Here is a 19,399-nt window from a genome sequence, read left to right as displayed (position 1 = left end):
TTTGAAGACAATTTGTGGAGCAATTATTTGGAGAAAGGAGAGATACTGGAGAAAGCACATCACCCATCTGTTGATGTAGCGGGCCAGAAGAACAACCTTCATCTGTATGTGCTTTCAGATATAGCTACTTCATTCATGGTCCTGGTTGGCATCTTCTTCCCTTCAGTGACCGGTGAGAATACTGGGACAAGGGGGCGTCTTGGGTCTCTGGGCTTTCTTCTCTCCCATGATCTTATGTCCAAAATGTGTTTTCAGGTATCATGGCTGGTTCAAACAGATCAGGGGACCTCAAAGATGCACAGAAATCTATTCCTGTTGGAACAATTCTTGCTATTGTCACCACCTCGTTAGTCTGTATCCTTTACAATTCGCAGAGTCCTGTTGTGAGTTACTCAGATGGCTGTGTATCTGATCTGTTGAACTGCTTTCAGGTGACTGAATTAGTGTGAGTATGACTGGGCAGTGGGGGATAAAAACACCAACAGTCTTTGAACTGAAAGCCTCAGAGTGATTATCTTGTGTTTTCCATCCCCCTCTTTGTGTTGGGTTTTTTGTTTTGTGTTTTTGCATTTCTGTTGGTTTTCTTTGCTATGCAGTGGTCTGTAGCTTTTCAGGCTGGTAGGTTACAGGTATATATATATTGTTTTATTAGGCAGTGGACCATTAAGGGGAGGGAGGGCTTTGAATGGGAGAGAGCATAAATTTCAGCTCCTTTAAAAAGAAAAAAAAAAGTCTTCTAGTTTGAGTGACATCAAGGAGGAGTATAGGCTTTCTTGATAAACTGGACTTAGAAATTAGACTAGATAGACCCCAGAAGTGGTTTTCAGGGGATTTTTGTTATTTTGGGTGGGGTGGGTCGGGGAAGACTCATCTAGATGAGTACGTAATCTGTGGAATGTGAATCCTACCAGATTTCTAAGTGGGGGAACGTGGTGGGGCTGTTTGTTCAGAGGACCATCCTTTGCTCAATGACTTTATTTATTAATTTTGAAGTCAGTGGAACATGGCCATCTTACATCAGTTTATGGAATGTTTTTTCTTTCCCCCTTGATTTTTAACTCAGTCATCTGATTTAGTGCTATTCCATGATTGTTTGACACATGCCCAGCTGGCGTGTGTGGAAGTGTTACAAACACTCTGCTCACTAGTGAGCTCCATGTAGCTGTGAACGACTCAGCATTTACAGTCTGATTCCCCTGAGACTGGAGTACATAATCTGTGGAATGTGAGGATGTTCCTCCTACCAGATTTCTAGGTGGGGGAACGTCGGGGGGCTGTTTGTTCAGAGGAGCATCCTTTGCCCGAGCTCAAGTTGCTGGTTTTTGTATGTGGTTTAAACTCTTCAGGCCTAGAATCTGCTTAGGGAAGACTGTCCTAATCTCTTGTCTCCTGCTAAAGAAAAGATGAAGCCAAGGTCTTTTGGTTTCATCCAGCTGTTAGTGTCCTAAACCACAATTTATTGATGTAAGAGATTAAAGGAAAACACAAAACGAAGGCAAAAGTCAATTAATAGGAACAAGGATCTCAAAACTTTGTTGTCAGGGCTTTCTGAATCCATCTCACTCAAAGGGCTGCTGCCTGAGGTGACTCTCATGGAAATTCTGTTGTTTTGAACCTGTTTCTTGGCAAACCTTGCCAAGCTGGGAATCAGGCTTCCTAGGAGCGCAGTTTTTCCAGATGTTACTTTGGGAAGTCTGGATTTCCTGTGAAAAGTATAACTTTTAAAACAGGTCACAGATATAACCCCAGATCTAGTGTTAACGTTTGCAGGTCAAAAAAAACCCCAATGCAGTAGTACAGTTTAAAACCAAACCCAATATACAAAGATTTATTTGTGATATGGACATCATCAGAGGCCACAAAATGAGAAAGTGCAAGGTAATGTTTTGCTATATTTGCTATATTTGCTTTAAAATAACTTAAAAGGAAAGAATTTTATATGTAAATGTTAATTTAATCTGCTAGATTAGGCCAGAGACTGATAGTAAAATATCTTTCTTCTCTCCTGCTCTTGTGTCTGAAGTTGCCTCCTGTATCATAATAATTAAAACTATCTTTTTCTAAAATTGAAACTTAGAATAATAACTTTGTTGCTTTAGAATTGTAAGGTATATGTGAGCAGTGAGGCATTAGTTTACTCATCAGCTTTACCATGTGCTTATGGAGATGCTGTGGTGCAAATGCAGTAGGACAGAGGCATGTGATGAACTTTCCACAGTATTTTGTTTGTTTTCATCTGCCATGTCTAAATAAATCCTGCTTCCTTAGCACACTCTGTACTCAAGACTTCAGCTGTGTATTATTATTTGGAGCCTGCATAGAAGGTGTAGTCCTGAGAGATAAGTAAGTTCTACTGCTTTAATGCCCCTCTTTAATGTTCTCTTCCATCTCACACCCCCCTCCCTTTTTTTCCTTCTGCTCTTTTTGTTTGTTTGTTTGTTTTCACTGCTGGGTGCCTTGTCATATTTGTTTATAAATTGTAAACATTTTGGGAATCTTTTTGTATTGATTTAATACAGATTTTGCATCTTGTGTCTTAATTCTTTCCCCTCCTCCCCCGCCCCACCCCAAAACTGTTGTGTCTTATGCTGATGAACCCTTTTCAGTTTCCATGGGTACTCCTTCAAAGATCAAATCCCTAACAGTAAACTATAGATTTCTATTTTTTCTTTCTCTTCCCTGAAGAAGCAACATACAAACCAACAAAAATTATCTTTCTGTTTTCCTTTTATATATTTTTTTGATTCTCCAGATGAACCTGAACCTATTTTTCCTTGATTCATTGTCCTCTTTTTGGTTAATTACTGAGTTTGGCAAACTTACTTTTTGCAAACTATTTTCTGGCTTCATTGCCATCTGAGGCACTACTGCTGACTTTTGTAACCATACTGGTGAGGTCAATAGTGTCCACCAAACAGCCTACCGTATGTTAGCACATAGCTTGCAAAGTTGCTCTCATCTTGCCTGTGCTTGCTGACCATGCTCCCTAAGTCAGTGACTGGTCTGCTGTAGGCTCCCTGACCTGAGAAAGCCCAGGTGAGTGTCAGAACACTGCTTTGAAATTGAGTGTCTCACTGTTCCTCTCCGCAGGTACGGGGACGCAGTGAACAGGAACCTAGTGGTGGGGACCCTCTCGTGGCCCTCGCCATGGGTCATTGTGATAGGGTCCTTCTTCTCTACCTGTGGAGCAGGCTTGCAGAGCCTTACCGGAGCCCCCCGGCTGCTGCAGGCAATAGCAAAGGACAACATCATTCCTTTCCTCTGGGTCTGTACATGTATTTTCTTTAAAAAAGACATTCTGTACGTAGTAACTAACCGCCCTTTGACTTTATGCTCTTGGAAACCGGATCTATTTACTTTAGTTTACCCAGAGTTGATGTGAAGATCAGTAGTTTTAATTTTAATTCTTTGTTTTCTTTTCTTAAAAACTGGGAATTTACAGAGGAGTTTGAATAGACATATATTGTAGATACTAGACTTCTTCATAAAATTAATTCAGTGAAGCACATAAAGCCATTACAATAATGTGACTCGTTGCTCTAGAGGAAACAGTGTGTAGGAAAACCTACTGTTGTTTTTAAGGTGCCTTTTTTTCTTTATTCTAATTTTTATTAATTACTAGGAAGATATGCTTAATGTTTCTCTTTCTTCAGATTTTTGGTCATGGTAAAGCAAATGGTGAACCGACATGGGCACTTCTGTTAACAGCATTAATTGCTGAGCTGGGAATCCTTATTGCTTCACTTGACATGGTTGCTCCAATTCTCTCAATGTAAGAAACGGGGGGGTTGCTATTCAAGGGGGTAGAGGGTGGGCTGAGAAGAGAGTGATGCTCTTCTGACTTTTGCTAGTTTGGTTGTCCTTCTGAACCACATCTTAAACCAGCAAAGCAAATGATTGGAGCCTGAATTCCACTTTCAGTATTTCTAAGAGTTCTCTGGTCTCAGGCTCTACATACAGATTTATTTGCTTTGGAGTATTCGGTGAATAAATATGGCTTTAGTGTATTATTATTTTGTTGGGGGAAAACGTTGTTTTTATCACAGAACAAAGATAGCATTGATGTTGTAGATAGATCTGGCTTGATCCAAATAAAAGCCTGTTCTGACCCCTTTGTACTGATAGTCCAGACTAATAAAAACCAGAGGGATTGGCACATGTGACAGGACGGCTGTATTTTGACAGTTGATCATTCATGTGATTATAATACGTGGCAGAATCTGTCAGTGTGTGTGCTGAAAGTCTTTGTGCTTTTTTCCTTCTGCAGGTTTTTCCTGATGTGCTACCTCTTTGTTAATCTCGCGTGCGCAGTGCAAACGCTTCTCAGGACCCCGAACTGGCGGCCCCGCTTTAAATACTATCACTGGTAAGCTGAAGGCCGGTGCTCAGCACCTAGTCTGTCATCTGCAGCGTGGGTTTTGAGGCTCTCTCCATGAGGGTTCTGGGCATCTTTTATTTCTCTGGCTATCAGCGGAAGGCAAGAGTCCATCCATGTAATAGCCGCAGTGGGCCAGACCCAAGTATTTAATGACATGAGAGCTTCATTCCAGCAGCAGGATACTAAAACTGGTGGGGGCCAGGGAGATTCACTGAAAGCTCTAGTTCCACTGCCAGCTCAGAGGAAGCAATTTACAGAAAAAAGAGCAAGAGAAATAATTGACTAGTTTTTAAGCTTTTCTACTCAGCTAGTCACTAATATCTTTGCTTTTTGTTCCAGGGCCCTCTCATTTTTAGGCATGAGTATTTGCCTGGCACTGATGTTCATTTCATCTTGGTATTATGCTTTGGTAGCTATGCTTATTGCAGGCATGATTTACAAGTATATTGAATACCAAGGGTAAGTATTAACTGGATAGAAGAGAGGGAGGAGATTGGGTCTGTTTTCTGTGAATCATGTCTAGCCTTCACATGTGGAGAGGGAACTGCCCAAAGATACGGCTTAGATGGCTTCCCTTATTAGTGCATTTCTTTCATTGTTCTACTCTGTCACTTCTAAACCAAAGCCCCTGAAGTGCTTTGTTGTTAAGCCTCTAAAGGTGTCTGATGAAACTTGAGTCACAGGGATTGGAAACCCTGGTTGGGATCCTCCCATCTGCTGTCACACTTAATTATGTCAGGCCCTGAACTCTGGAAGGCAGCCCTCTTACTGCAGTTTATCTGGTGCAGAGGGCTGTCTAGAACTGTCCTTGGAAAGCTGAATCTGCAGGTCAGGTTCCTGGAGATGGTTTGGATATGATGGAGTCGGGCTGCAATGTGGCTGTGTAACTGAATTCAAACGACCTGAGTGTTACAATGCCAGCATGTGCTTGGGAAGTGTTCTCTGCAGTGGAGTGTTGATTGCAAATTAGATGATGAGGTGTATATACAACACGTGGTGTCCGGGGCACAGCTGTACAAATGATAAATGGACTTGGGATGTATGCTGTGTGTCGCCTTACTGAACCCATTAGGTAGTGGTTCCTCTATATCATGACTGTGTGTGGTTAAATGCTCACGGAACCATGTACAGGCTGAGAGTTGTGTGTTCTTTGCAGTGCGGAGAAGGAATGGGGTGATGGTATCCGGGGCCTGTCGCTCAGCGCAGCCAGATACGCTCTGCTCAGGCTGGAGGAGGGCCCTCCGCACACAAAGAACTGGAGGTACTGATTTTAGACTAACCAAATGCACTGCCATGATTCTCTACTTACTCCTAAGGAGTTTATCTGGCCTTTGGTCTGTGTGAATTAATTCAAATGCCCGGAATATTTAATTAAAAAAGGGGGGTGGGGAGATGGGGTGTGGTGGTGAAGAAAGAAGTGTCGAGTCTGAGGTAAGCTGCCCTGCCACTGCCTAAGCCCTACTGTGCGGGCTCTGCATGGGCAGAACTTCTGTGTCCTTTGGATCTTTAACTGGCACATTCAGAAGCAGAACTTGGGAAACCTGTGGAGATCCCAAGTACAGAGGTCCAGAGCCCATGATAACTCCCAAGGGGGTGCAAAGAAGTCACTGCTGACATTCTAGGATTAAAAACTGGAACAGTGGCCAGCATTTCTCCCCTGGCTTTGTGTGTTGAAGACAGATTAAGTGGGCAAGAACCTTCCTCTGAGTTATGCATTGCACAACTCCTAGGCTCTGAACAAAAGGACTACGAATCTACCAAAATTATGAAGTATAAAATCTTTTTATAAAAGATTTATAAAATCTTTTTATACGTGCTCAAGCACAGCTCGAGAGAGAAAATAACTTAACTGATATGTAGCAATAGCTTCAGGGGTGGGAAGGCAGATGGGTTCTGTGTTTAGATGAAAATATTCATGTTTCCCAACTGTTTGGCACAAGTACCCAGATAGATCTGAAGGACAGCCTTACAGTACGATCACAGCATGTGCTCTAATAGTGCTTAAAAGGCCTTGAAAATCAACCACATAAATAAAACACTAACACAGGCCTCTTCAGCTAAGTACATGAATGGATTTTGTGACTGTCAAAACAATGCAACAGAATAATTCTCTCAGTGCTTCAAATCTGCTTTGAATTAACCGAAACAAAATATTAATTAAACCCCCTCTAGTGTGTGAGATACAGAAAGAACATACTGTTTTGAGGTAGTGTTCAAGCATGACTGAAGTGAGGAGAGAGGCAGGTCTTTAGAAGTGCTTTTGTTAAAGCCTTAGTAAAATTAGATCCCCTTTTTTATTTTCTCCAGGCCTCAGTTGCTGGTGCTTCTGAAACTTGATGAAGATTTACATGTAAAGTACCCTAGATTGTTAACATTTGCATCTCAGCTGAAAGCTGGCAAAGGTTTGACTATCATAGGATCAGTGATCCAAGGGAATTTCTTGGAAACTTATGGAGAAGCCCAGGCTGCTGAACAGGTCGGTGTCTTAAATTCCGGAAGTAAAATGGGGTGAGTGGGCAGATGGCTTGAGAAGTTTCATAATCCTACATGGGAAAAAGCATATCCATAAGTCTTCCATGAAATACAGGACTAGTTGGGTAGCACTACAGCTGCTGCGTAGAGGGCTTGCAGACGTGTTTCAGCTGCCAGTTGTGGCGCTGGGAATAGTAGTAATGCTTGCCACTTATGCAGACAGCCTTACCGTGCACCTCTCTTTGTTTCTAAGAAAGAACTAGCATGAAAGGTTATGTGTGTGGATCAGTGGAGGGCAGAGAGCTACTGAGTTTTCTGAACATTGCAATAACTGTCAGGACAAACTTAGTGAGTATGCAGGGTGTCTCACCGTGTGGTGACAGATTTATTACAGAAAGCACAGACTGGTGGTCCTGTGAATTTCTTAATAAATTATTTCATCATCTTTGCTTTGTAAACGTGACAACAGAACCCTGTTTGTGTCTGTGTTGTATCAGCACATTGCTGCTTTCTTTCCCCAGGGTATTTTTTGATACAGAAAACCTGTTATAAAGGGAAAGCTAATTCTTAGGTTTAGTTTTTAAACAAATAAAGGGTATAGTATTCTTGATGGGCATTGGGGGTTTGGTGCTTCTGTTTGTAAATTGATTTGATAGCATGTTACATAGAAATCTGAAACTGGAAATCTGAATGAAGTTAGCTAAGCTATGAGAACAGGATTAGAAGGATTAGAAAATGGAAAGTCAGACAGTAACACAGATACCACAAACTATTGATTATAGCACAGAAAAAAACTCTTACCCTAATATGTTAGAAATTATGTTTGGAAGAGAACTGTCTGTTTAAAAAAGCCTTACTCACAAGTACTGGCTATTTTCTCTTCTGTTCTACCAAGGAAAGCTGATGAGCAGAGCTTTGCCTTGAAATATGTTTTACCTGTGGATGTGCGAACCAGGGACTTACACTGTAATCACGTGATAGAGGGGTACTAAGAGTTCCTTTTGGTTGTGAGGTTCTTGCTTGTCTGTCTTGCAGACTATTAAAAATATGATGGACATTGAGAAGGTGAAAGGATTCTGTCAAGTAGTTGTGGCCAATAAAGTTCGAGAAGGAATTGCCCACTTGATCCAGTCCTGTGGACTAGGTGGCATGAAACATAACACTGTGGTTTTGGGATGGCCGTACGGCTGGAGACAAAGTGAAGACCCAAGGTCATGGAAGACGTTTATAGGTGAGCTTCACAGGTTCTGTGTGAACATGTGTGTTACACATATGGTACACATAGGGGGTGTTAACAGAATCCATGTGAAATTGGTTTTGGGTTTTAGTCTGATTTTTCTAGTAATGATTGTGAAGTCAGTAATTTCCCACAAAAGTGCTCTATGTTTGAAATATTGCTTCTTGTAGGTAAAAGACCTATGAAAGACCCTCAAAGATTAATCTAGCATCTAAAATTCCTCTGCCTCATAAATGGCTACAGAGTTATGCACTTGAGAGATACTGGTTTTATGGCAAACTAGATTTTGTTTCTTGGATAATCTGTGTGGTTGTAATGTATCCGTCTCCCTTCAATACAGAGCTGACACTCTCCTTGCCTGTATCCCTCTCCTTCCCCTATGGTCCAGTTACTTAATGCAGTCATTTTGGAACAGAGCAGATGCCTTCTCCTCCTACTTAGCTTTGAAGATTAATGTTTTTATTTCAGATGAGAAGCAGGGCTTGTGTTCCTCTAAGTCTTTTTATCCTACCTTTGTCATTTGGTCCGGCCTGTCTATACAAGCCTGGCTGTGCATAGTTTTCTGTATGGAAGTGATGATTTTTATAGTTTGCTGATGTGTCCTCTTCTTTTAAACCTCATAGATCACTCTTGCAGAATTGTGAGTAACTGTTTGTCCCCTTTTGGGCAGGTACTGTTCGCTGCACAACTGCAGCCCATCTGGCTCTGCTGGTTCCCAAAAACGTGTCTTTCTACCCCAGCAACCACGAGCGTTACAACGAAGGCAACATTGACGTGTGGTGGATTGTGCATGATGGAGGCATGTTGATGCTGCTTCCTTTTCTTCTCAAACAGCACAAAGTAAGGAGCTAGCCAAAGAGTTTGTCACCCAACTACTTCTATGTGCATTAACCTAAAGAAACAAGATGCAGTAGTGGAGCCTGTAGGGGTAAACCAGAGTGGATATATCGATGCTTCTGTTTAGTGAGCAAATTATTGGCTCAGATACTGAGTTTGCCTTCCCTCACCAGGTCTGGAGAAAATGCAAAATGAGAATTTTCACCGTAGCTCAGATGGATGATAACAGCATTCAGATGAAGAAGGACTTGGCTACTTTCCTCTATCAGCTCCGAATAGAGGCAGAGGTAGAAGTGGTAGAAATGGTAAGGGATTTGAGCCTGTTTTCCCCTTTATGATGTGAATGGTGCCATTTGGGTCTGACTTGTTCACAAACAGTATTATTTTTTTCTTATTTCTACAGCACAATAGTGATATATCAGCATATACTTATGAGAGAACTCTTATGATGGAGCAGAGATCTCAGATGCTGAGGCAAATGAGGCTGACAAAAACAGAGAGGGAAAGGGAGGTATGTCATTTGTGGTTGATCGCTGTGGGCTGCTGAGGCGGATGACACAAAGTGCCTTCCTAGGAGTGTTAAATATAGCAGCTGCTTAAATTTAACTCCTTTGTTCCAAAGGTGTAAGGAAATACTTCTAGTGCAGCTTTTCTTGTTTCCCAAAGTGGCAGGTAGTCATCGAATAGCCTGTACTTGGCTAAAGGATGCTAGAAAGGACTTGGTTTGGGGGAAAATGATGGCAGTGTGTATGCTGTAGAAATGATTTGTGTGTTCCTCTTTGTGATGTAAATGATACTCCATGACTTAAGGATGTAATCCTCCTCTCAGCCCTTTCTTGACCTTGCTTTTGCTTTATATGGGATGTCTGGGGTTTGTCTCAATTTATAGCACATCCTGTTTTCCTCCTGATGATGTCATTCCAGTTTGGACCTGTAGCTATGAAAGGTGCAGATGATCTAACTTTTTTTGTGTGTGTTTGTCCAACTCTTTTTGCTGCTGTCAATTTTGAGTCAGACTTGCCCACTGTTTCAGACGATGATGTGATCTGAGCTAGACCTTGTTTTTTCCTGTATAGATACAGGCCTCTCTGGGCTCCAGTTTTGCACAACTTACACCCACCAGAACTATTCAGAGTCAGTGTGGTGTCCAAGATCACTGGCTGGGGCAGATGTCTGGTATCGGAGCTCTTTTAAATGCTAAACTGACTGCTCCATTGTATCCTTTATTTTGCACAGATAAGTCTTTAATTGCTTAAACAGAACCAGAGAAGGTAAAATAAGGTCTCTGAGTCTCCTTTTCATTCATGTGCCCTCTAGGCCCAGCTGGTAAAGGACAGGCATTCAATAGCACGTCTGGAGAGCCTCTACTCTGATGAAGAAGATGAGGGGGACTCAGTTCCCGAGAACATCCAGATGACCTGGACAAAAGAGAAATGTGATGCTGAGAAGCGGAACCGAGGCAGCGCTGTGGGAACCTTTAGAGATCTCATCAGCATTAAGCCGTGAGTCTTGTCTAAGGCAACAGCTTGCTCCTCCTGAAACTCAAGATGTGCTGTGCTTTTTTTATCCTTTGTCTCCTAATCCTTCGTTCAGACTTGTGCAACAAACCTTGAGACCTGACTACTAAAAAGACAGCAGTTAGCCTCCTGAGAAATCTCTAACCAATTATACGTGGCACACATCCCTCAACATTTTACTTGATAAAGTCAAATTGTAAATTAGAACTGTTAAATCCTATTATAACTTCCCTCATGTCTCCCAAATACCTCAACAAAGCACACAATTAAAAACCAGACTGATAAGTTTCCCTGATCTAATCAGAATTTTTAAAGAATGATAATTTCACTATCTAATGTGTAGTGTGGATGTTTAATGCAGCAAGGAAGCAGCTGTGGAGATGATGATGAATGGCTGTAAATAGACCACGTGTGTGATAAAACCCTCTAAGACAGGCTTGCTGTCCAAGGAGCACTCACACCTAACAGTGGCCTTAGTGTTACCACGTGCCTGCCCCTTGAATAGGTAGAAGTGAAGCTCCATTTGTGGCTTTGCATAAAAACGCGTGAATCTTCTGCGACCTCTTTGATGTACCTCCTCTTGCACGAGGCATTCACTCACTCAGCTTTGTGTAGTAGACAAAGTTCCAGATTTTCTTCTTCCTCATAAATCAATGAGAATTGATTTGATTCATCCTCATAAATGATTGATCCTCATAAATCAATGAGAAACCTGGTTTAGGATGGATCATACGTAGTCTGTATACTGTAGAAATTCTGCTGAATCTGGTGTTAACTACCTGTACTTTTTCCTCTTCCATGCTTTCAGAGAGTGGGAAAACTTGTAAGTTTGTTATTTAACTTAGAAGTACATTAAGATGGTTGAGAGGGAAGACTTAATTTTCTTAACTAAAAGCAGGAAAACTATGTAATTATGGAAGAAAAGGAGTTAGAGTTGATCGGCCTTAGCAGTGTTTTTAAAGGGCACAGGATTAGCTGCTTATGCTAGGTATCACTATAAACAGCACGTAACAAGCTGCAAGGATTGTCCTGACAAGAACTAAGTCAGGATAGAAAACAATTAATTACAGGTCTGAACCTATTTACTTGCGCAGGGTATGACACAAGAAGTGGAAAACATTACTCATTTAGAGAAGCTCTTGTTCCACAACACTGCTTTGATGTTCTTTCTGGACACTAAACAAACTCTTTCTAACAGCCTACACCTTCAAATCACTGGGGAGATGCCAGCTGTAAATGTCACTTTAGATGAGACCAAACCTTTAGCTTTCAATTACTTTTCCAAAACTATACATTGTTAGTAACAGTATATTGTTTGTGCTGCTGGTTTCTTCACGTCTTCTGTGTTGGCCCTGGCTTTCTGAGGTGATGGTGTTCTTGCTCTAAATTAAATAAGACCATGAAATAACAGAGAGGTAATTCTGAAGTGAGTAAATCGTGGTGTTAGTATCACACACATCATTCTTACCTTTACATCTTCTATTTTCTGACTGTATAAAACATTTCTTTGCAAACCTAAATATTAGGAAGAGCAGCAAGGTTACTAAAGACTTTCACTCATTACATGTAAAGCTGGACTATAGATTTATGTTATATTTGTTTCTACTAAGACTTGTTTTTAATATATTAAAATTAAGAAAAAAAAACCCAAGTGGAAATCCTCAAAGCTGCGGATACATTCTCCCTTTGAAATGTCTATTTCTGTATTGTTTTTCCTTTTGCTTTACCAAAATAACAATTTCCTGTAGGAAGAAAACATTCCCTGTCTCCAGATCCCCAAAGAATACTCTCCAGTTCTGTCCCAGTATAATTTCTGTTATTTTATGATGATAAATTTTGAATAATTAATCCTGTTACCTCAGTTAGCCTGGATTCTCAAGGAGCAGAGGTTATGAGATCAAGCTCCTTCTATTGCCTTCTCTCCCATACCTTTTGAACCAAGTGGCTACTTGGATTTGAAATCGTGATTCAGATTTTAGAGATCCTGGTGTCGTGTTTGCTGTGAAGAGCCAGGCAGAGGCTGATGAGCGTCCAGCTGAAGGCAGGATTAAAATCTATACTGTACCCGTGAAAGCCCCATAAGCAGGCATCCATCCAGCCCGCGTCTGTAGGCTGTGTTCCTACATCCCTGTAGGAAGCCAGGCTTTCTCTGGAGATGTCAACTGCTGTTCCACACACAAATCACGTGTGCTCACGGGAAGCGTGGGCTGAGCTCAGTGGTCCTGGTCTCCTGCTTGGTTCCAGTGGGTCTCTGAGAGAGTCTTCCAGTACCACGCTGGAGGAGGCGCGGGGTCTGTGCTGCTGTGGGAGTGAGGGGATCTGCAGAGGGCTGCAGCAGGGAAGGCTCTGCAGGCACAAGTGTCCAGAGTCAGAGTGCATATCCCTGTGCAAATGCATTGTAACTTCTTATGCAGGACTGTAAATCCTCTGTATCAAATATGCTTCCTGAGGAGGCATGGAACTTTGTAAGCTGGAGACCTGACTCCAGGGATCTTAAACCCAGTGGACTAAACAGTACCTGAAGAACTCTCTGAAATTTCTTTTGGATCTCCATCATCAAGTTTGAGACGTTTAGCTGTGTGCTGACACACACCAGGGTGTTCAGGAGCTTTAAAGCATGCTGTTAAGGTCCTTTTTAATCATTTTCATTTTTCAGAGGCCTGTTTCTAACAGTAAGTCTGAATGTGCTTCTTCTGCAGGAACCAGTCTAATGTCCGAAGAATGCACACAGCAGTGAAGCTGAATGAAGTTATTGTAAATAGATCCCATGATGCCAGACTTGTTCTCCTCAACATGCCTGGTCCTCCAAAGAACACTGACGGCGATGAAAACTGTATCCTTTCTGGCAAGGCCTGGCCCACACAATGATGTTCCTTTGCCCTGTGCTCCTGAATTCATTGTGCTACAAATGTTGTCACGCTGTAGTATGTGACGTAGTATCCACTGAGCAGGGGCACTGGCTTGTAGTAAAAGTTGCCACTGGTTGCTCTGGAAGCCTTGTAGGTTTGAAATCTTTATTTAATTAATTAATGGAATGTAATTAAGTTTATTTAATTCTCAGTAGTAGATGTAGCAGATGTTTGAAGGCATTCACAAAATGCCTTCTTTGGGCAGGGCAATGTCTGAACACAAGGGAACAAGATGATCTGCAGGAGAAGGTGCATCTCAGGCATATCTCTCATCAGAACCCAGGAGCGTGTAGCCCCACAGGCAATGCTGTGGTAAGATGAAATTCAAGCCCACAGTGTTTAGGCACTTGGAGGGATCCCTGCAGCATGCCCCTCAGCAAGGCCAGAGCTGAGGGTGTGATCAGGTGAGCCTCCTGGAGTGGCGGTTCTCTGTCCGCAGCTGCTCTTCAGCCTTGGATGTGCCACTGAATTAGCCTTTCACTGGCCTGTGCCAAAATATAGAGGTCACAAATTGCAGACCAAGCGATTGTTTCTCCTCAGTCTAGATAGCAGCAATATCTGTTTCAGGACAGTTTGCTGGCTAAGATAAAAACACTCCTCTTTAGCATACGGGGGTTTCAACCACAGCTGCTACAGATTGGGAGAGATTTTTAAACCTGAGGTTGTGGGTGAGGACGCTTGTTCCTTCACCCGTCCCTGGGGAGGCTGAGCCACTCCAAATGCAAAACACTCAGTATTCACAGAGAACAGCTGGAAGGGAGTGTGACTGTGTAGCCTGGTGTGACCTGCAGCACTGATGGGCTCAGCTTCAGGCTGGGGATGGTTTGGTTTGGAGCTGCTGAAACTGTCTCTGTCCGACATGGGGGCAGCCCCTCCCTCTTCCCACACAGGATGCCCCTGCAGCCCCTCCCCGCTGCCAAACCCTGGCACGTAAAGCCCATACAGGGACTAATCGCCATGTGGTTTGGGTTTGATACTACTTCTCTCCTTAACTGCATGGAAACAGACATGGAGTTCCTTGAAGTCTTGACGGAGGGTCTGGAGAGAGTATTACTCGTTAGAGGAGGCGGCCGAGAAGTCATCACAATTTACTCCTGATTTACTACAAGCCTCTAACCCTGGTCTACATGTACCTTCTTGGCGATAACGGACATTCCAGTTTTAAATGGAGAAGAAAAAAGGTTTTTTGCCTAACTTTCTCCTCATCCAGTCCTATTCGTTGTCTTTCCATTTGCAACATACATATCTTTTGGGATGCAGTATTGTTACCCCATCCAGTTAGCAACATAAATTAATTGTGAAGCTGCCACATTATTGTTTTTGCTTTGGTACTTCAGCATTTGTGCATGTAGTTTAACACTAAACCTATTTCTAGTCAGCACTGCAACGTGCAGTATTTTTAGTAACTGTATGTAAAGTTAGGACATGAAAGCCAGTTACTGTAAAAAGATTTAAAAAGCTTTTTGTATTAGGTTTGGGGGAATAGAATTACATTATATAGCAGCTAGTTTCTGCTGAAGTTCAACTATAAAGCCTTTTCTAAGAGCACACTAAATTGTAAGAGAGGACTTAAAGCTTTGTTTTTCTGGGTTTATTTCCAGAACTAAACTCTCAGTATTGGGTAAGAATTTATACTTTTAATACCTTTATTGATAGAGATTTAAATAAATTATGTTGATATAGTTGAAATTATGTATGTAGCTTGCTACAAACTGTGTTGCTTCTGAGACTTGAGGTTCTGTGAGGCCAGATCCCTATTTATTTTTGTATTTATTTGTCCGAAGTATTGGATATGCAGATGCAGGCTGTTTAGGATCAGAGATCTCTCAATAAATTTTGAATCATCAGCGGATTGAAGGACCAGTCCTGTGCAGTTCTTCCATGCTTTAAATTTCTTGCAGACCATCCATCAAAGTACATTGAGCATGTTGGAGCCCCGTCTGTAGAGCCAGGTGCTATGCTGCACGCACAGCGATGGGATTGCACTTGCACAAGTACAGGGGACCTGCTGCTTCATTGTATGCTTTATGCCCTTAGAGGAAACGGAAGAAAAGAAGACCTAGATTAACCAATAAGTCTCTGGAGATTTTATCAAGCCCATTGAGTTGTACTTTATGTACAGAACATTCGTATTTTTTCAATAAAATGTTGCATACACTCTGAACCTGTTCTCTGTGCTGTGGTGAGTTACCTGGGGAAACCCCCTCTGTCCGTCCCTGCGGGGCGCTGCTGGGCTCCAGCTTCTTGCTGGGTGAGGGGAAGGTGCAGGGAGGTGCCAGTGCTCCCCCAAAGGCACACGTACTGCGCTGTGGAGGTGCCGGCTTAGTGAGTAAAGGCTCCTGGGTCTGGAGTTCGGCCATATGCAGTAGCTGGGTGCAGCTCTGTGCCTGTAGGCTGGGGGATGTGCACAAGCTGGTGCCTCCTGAGGATTTCCGTCTGCCTGGACAAGCTGTACTCCCATACAAGGGACAAGTGGGAGCTGACGTCGGTGGGCTGGATTAGTAGTATGGGAAGAGAGGTGGGCACTGACACATTTCTGACCTGTGTGCTTTTGCTCATTGGTTCACTAGTCCTGCCAACCCTGTCAGGGCAGCGCTCCTGGCTGTTCACTGATGACAGCATCACCCATTTCTCTGAGACGGGACTGTGAGAAACTATCCAGGCTTTTATCTTGAATAAGAATAGCACAGCAACAAAATGCTTGTTAAAGAGTTTTGTAGCTAAAGCCTAAGTTTGTTCTTTGTGAAACAGGCCATACCTGATGGGAGCAGGCTGGTACTAGTGCGTACAAGGTCCCTGCAAGGTAACAGCCAGGAAACAACTCCAGGGTCTGTTCTCTCTATTTTTTTTAACAAGTCTGTATTTTTCTGATTTTGAAAATGAAAATTCATTTTACTTGCATTTTAAAAGAAGAATAAATCTCACTTATAACTCACGTGCTGTTTGTTACAGGACTGAGCAGTAGTATGCAAGGATACAGCAGTCATCATAGTTAACACCTATTTGCAAACACTCTTAAAGGAGAAATAATAAAGTTTATGAAAAATATTTTATTCTTCAGGATGTTGTTGGCCAAACTATGAGATACTCTTTTTTTTAAAAAAAAAAACAGAATAGACTTGTAGTAGAAACGTGCTGAGAAAGACACACACTTACTCCTTAGGAAACTTTCTGCAGTTGGATGGTATAGGTCCACCTTGCAAAAGGATTTCAGTGTCCCCTGACTTGTTTGTAACCTGTTTGTGCCTCAATTATGTTTTTAACACCACACCAACCCCATGAATATCCTTACAGATGTGTTAGGGTGGGTTTTCAGAGATGATTCTGTGCAATGTGGGTTAAACCCCACTAACTGACGTTTGTGTGAACCCTATGGATTTAATAGGCTCCAATTATGTAAGTTATCTTTACATATAGACGGTCCCAAACAAGTCCCTCTGTGGCTTAGCTGATGTCACATGTGCAAAGCGTAGGGGTGCGTGCCTGTGACTGGAAGTAGCCTGGAAAAAGATTGTGTAGGAAAAACATCAGTGAAAAAGGTAATTTCTGGTTGAGTCAGCTTTTGCGAGGGCAACTGAACAGTCACCTTCTCTTCCTGCCCCTACTCTAAAACCTCTTTGCTAAGGAGATGAGACCGTTGCAATTAGAGCGTGACAAAGTCGTACCCACGTTTTATATACGTGTATACAGACCCTGTGTATATCCCCGCCTGGTAAAGTTTTAATAATTAGTGAGTTACTACAAAAATCCTCGTGTGGAGCAAAGACATCACCTGGCTTCACCGTTCCGCTCCAGCAGCCTCTCCAAGCAGCGGGGCTCCGCGGAGCAGCGGCTGCTCTCGGCGCAAGGCCCCACCAGAGGGCACCAGGCGGCCTCCGTTGGCGGAGCCCCGGCCCGGGGGCTCCGGCAGCAGCTACCCGGGTGGCTCGGACATCAACGCGGAGTGGCGAGTTCTCACGCTGTTCGCCTAAACGGCGCTTCTTTGAATTCTAAATGCACCGATAGGAAATGACACGCGATAAATTAAACAATTTCCATTTAAAGAAAACGTCCTCCTCCCCGTCCCCATTTCTCATTTTCTCGTCTGCGTCATCCGTAGAAACGTTTGATTCTTTAGTAGTTCTCTTGGGAAGGGACCCCCCCCCACCTTGTGGTGAGCTCCTGTTCCGTTCTGGAGTCATTATCCCGCTTTTCCCTGGGGAGTGGTACCCCATCGCTGTGGATTTGCCACGTCGGACAGCAGCACTCAGTGCAGCGTGGCCGATAATGGGGTTTTGAAGACAATTTCCCACCGTAGTTGCACTCAGTGTTCTAAGCCTGGGCAGCTCTTCGAACAGAACACACTCTGCCAGTGGACTAAACCGGGGTCCATGGTCAGCAACTTCTCCTCAGAATTACCTCTCCAGTCTTAAAATAATGCAGGCAGCTCTTGCTGTTTGGAAAAGGGTTGTAAGGGCATGCCTCTTCCTCTGGCTGGGGAAGGCTAGCTGGGCTGGGCTGGCTAGCTGGGCTGACAGTGCTTACTCTTGGCAGGCCTGATGTTCATTTCTTTGGTCAGTTCCTGAAGCAGGCCTGTCCTAGTGCTGCTGGAAGTGCTAGACAGCCTGTGCACTTACTATGTGTGTGATGGGCTAACACTAAGCTGAGAACTGGGCAAAAGGCTGAGCAAACAGCACAGTTTAAAAAGTAGAGGGTTACTTGGCTAGTGCTGAGTGGCAGTGGGAGGTGTCCTCAACTTATCTATGCACAGAAAGACCACGTCTTTTGGTAGCAGCAACAAATTATGCCTGTTTAAACTCCTCTCCAAACTTCAGTACTGGATGTGAGATAAAAGGTAAATGTCTGTCAAAGACAGAAGAACTGAAGTAGACAATTCACCACATATACTGCCTGCCAGCTGAAAGATGGTAGAGATTCTCTTGATGCAGCTTCTTGTCTTGACAATAAAATACCACTAGTGAGGAGGACACAGTGCTGTCCCAACTCCTCCAGACATAAAGCAATTGCCAAGGTCGAAATACAGTGAAGTATTAGAGGGATCTGAACCATAACTGCCATAGTGTAAGCAATGTGCCACATCATAAATTTTTTGTTGGAGGGCTCAAGAGAACCACCTGCTTTGTGCTTGGCCTGTCCTTGGCACTTCTGCAGGAGGTCGGGGAGGTGAGTCTGACTGAAGGTTAAGTTCTTCCATCTAACCTGACCCAGACAATTAAGGTTCAAAAAGGGCTATCTTTGAAAAGCTCTTCCCTTCAGCAAACTGAAATCTAAAAGCTGAGGTAAGCCTCTCTCAACAAATGCTGTTTTCCACATGACTTAAAACAAAAGTATTTGTATCTATTGTACAGACTGACTTACACTGAGCAGTTGTGTACGATGCTATGAAGTTGCCAACACTACGATATCTAGCCCTTCTCTGAAAACTTGGTCCTTTGCATTGTGTGTCAAGAGGAAAAACAGCAGCCAGCAGAGCATTTGAATGAAAAAGTAGTTTGTAGAAGTAGAAAAAGACCCCAAAGCCAAGAAGCTCATGAACTTACCTTGATTACTGCTCCTCAGCTTCTGATTATCAGGTTTTGGAGGTTCATTTTTGGTTGGGTCTTCAAATGACAGGAAGGTCATCTTCTACAGGAGATCCATTCTCAATCTGTAAGGATTATAAGAATTACAACTTAAAATCAAAAGGCACAAGATCTAAGTTCAAGCGAGTACAGGTAATATGATAGCAAGTCATAGGAATGCAGGACTTTGCCAAACTTGCCTGCTGATATAGCCAAATAGATAGGGTCTTCTTGTTACACCTCTGAAACCATTTCCTAAGTCATAGCAATTACTTTTATTCTGCTTTTACATTTGCAGCTATGATTAAATACCTGAAAAAACCCAGTTAAAGAGGAATCAATTACTGAGGCTTACAAAAGAAAGAAATTCACCACAGAAACATTAAAGATCTAAATGGAATATGTAAATAGTACCCATCAAAATAAGCTGGCTACAATCAGGCCTGAATGTATTTTTAGTTGGCTCCTTTCATGTCCCTCACCAGAGT

At 42.7% G+C, this 19,399-nt stretch overlaps 1 protein-coding gene across 1 annotated transcript in view; it reads left to right on the top strand.

Annotated features, from left to right (window-relative positions):
* SLC12A4 (solute carrier family 12 member 4) overlaps positions 1–15,508 on the top strand; it is a gene marked incomplete at its 5' end in the record, with an annotated part of 48,548 nt that extends 33,040 nt beyond the window's left edge. The window contains 18 exons of the mRNA XM_084270128.1: positions 8–172; positions 256–354; positions 2,286–2,343; positions 3,091–3,265; positions 3,654–3,772; positions 4,268–4,366; positions 4,718–4,837; positions 5,535–5,639; positions 6,686–6,854; positions 7,886–8,081; positions 8,758–8,927; positions 9,098–9,229; positions 9,328–9,435; positions 10,242–10,426; positions 11,250–11,264; positions 13,141–13,274; positions 14,357–14,531; positions 15,252–15,508. Coding sequence (XP_084126254.1) covers positions 8–172; positions 256–354; positions 2,286–2,343; positions 3,091–3,265; positions 3,654–3,772; positions 4,268–4,366; positions 4,718–4,837; positions 5,535–5,639; positions 6,686–6,854; positions 7,886–8,081; positions 8,758–8,927; positions 9,098–9,229; positions 9,328–9,435; positions 10,242–10,426; positions 11,250–11,264; positions 13,141–13,274; positions 14,357–14,448 — 2,141 coding nt within the window. The 3' untranslated portion in view covers positions 14,449–14,531; positions 15,252–15,508. The remainder of the gene's footprint in view (positions 1–7; positions 173–255; positions 355–2,285; positions 2,344–3,090; positions 3,266–3,653; positions 3,773–4,267; positions 4,367–4,717; positions 4,838–5,534; positions 5,640–6,685; positions 6,855–7,885; positions 8,082–8,757; positions 8,928–9,097; positions 9,230–9,327; positions 9,436–10,241; positions 10,427–11,249; positions 11,265–13,140; positions 13,275–14,356; positions 14,532–15,251) is intronic.
* Between the last annotated feature and the right edge of the window lie 3,891 nt (positions 15,509–19,399).

This window comes from Gallinula chloropus (assembly GCF_964237585.1).
Source record: "Gallinula chloropus genome assembly, chromosome: 13".
In the NCBI taxonomy this organism is placed as follows: Eukaryota; Metazoa; Chordata; class Aves; order Gruiformes; family Rallidae; genus Gallinula; species Gallinula chloropus.
This window is presented reverse-complemented; position numbering and strand designations above follow the sequence as displayed.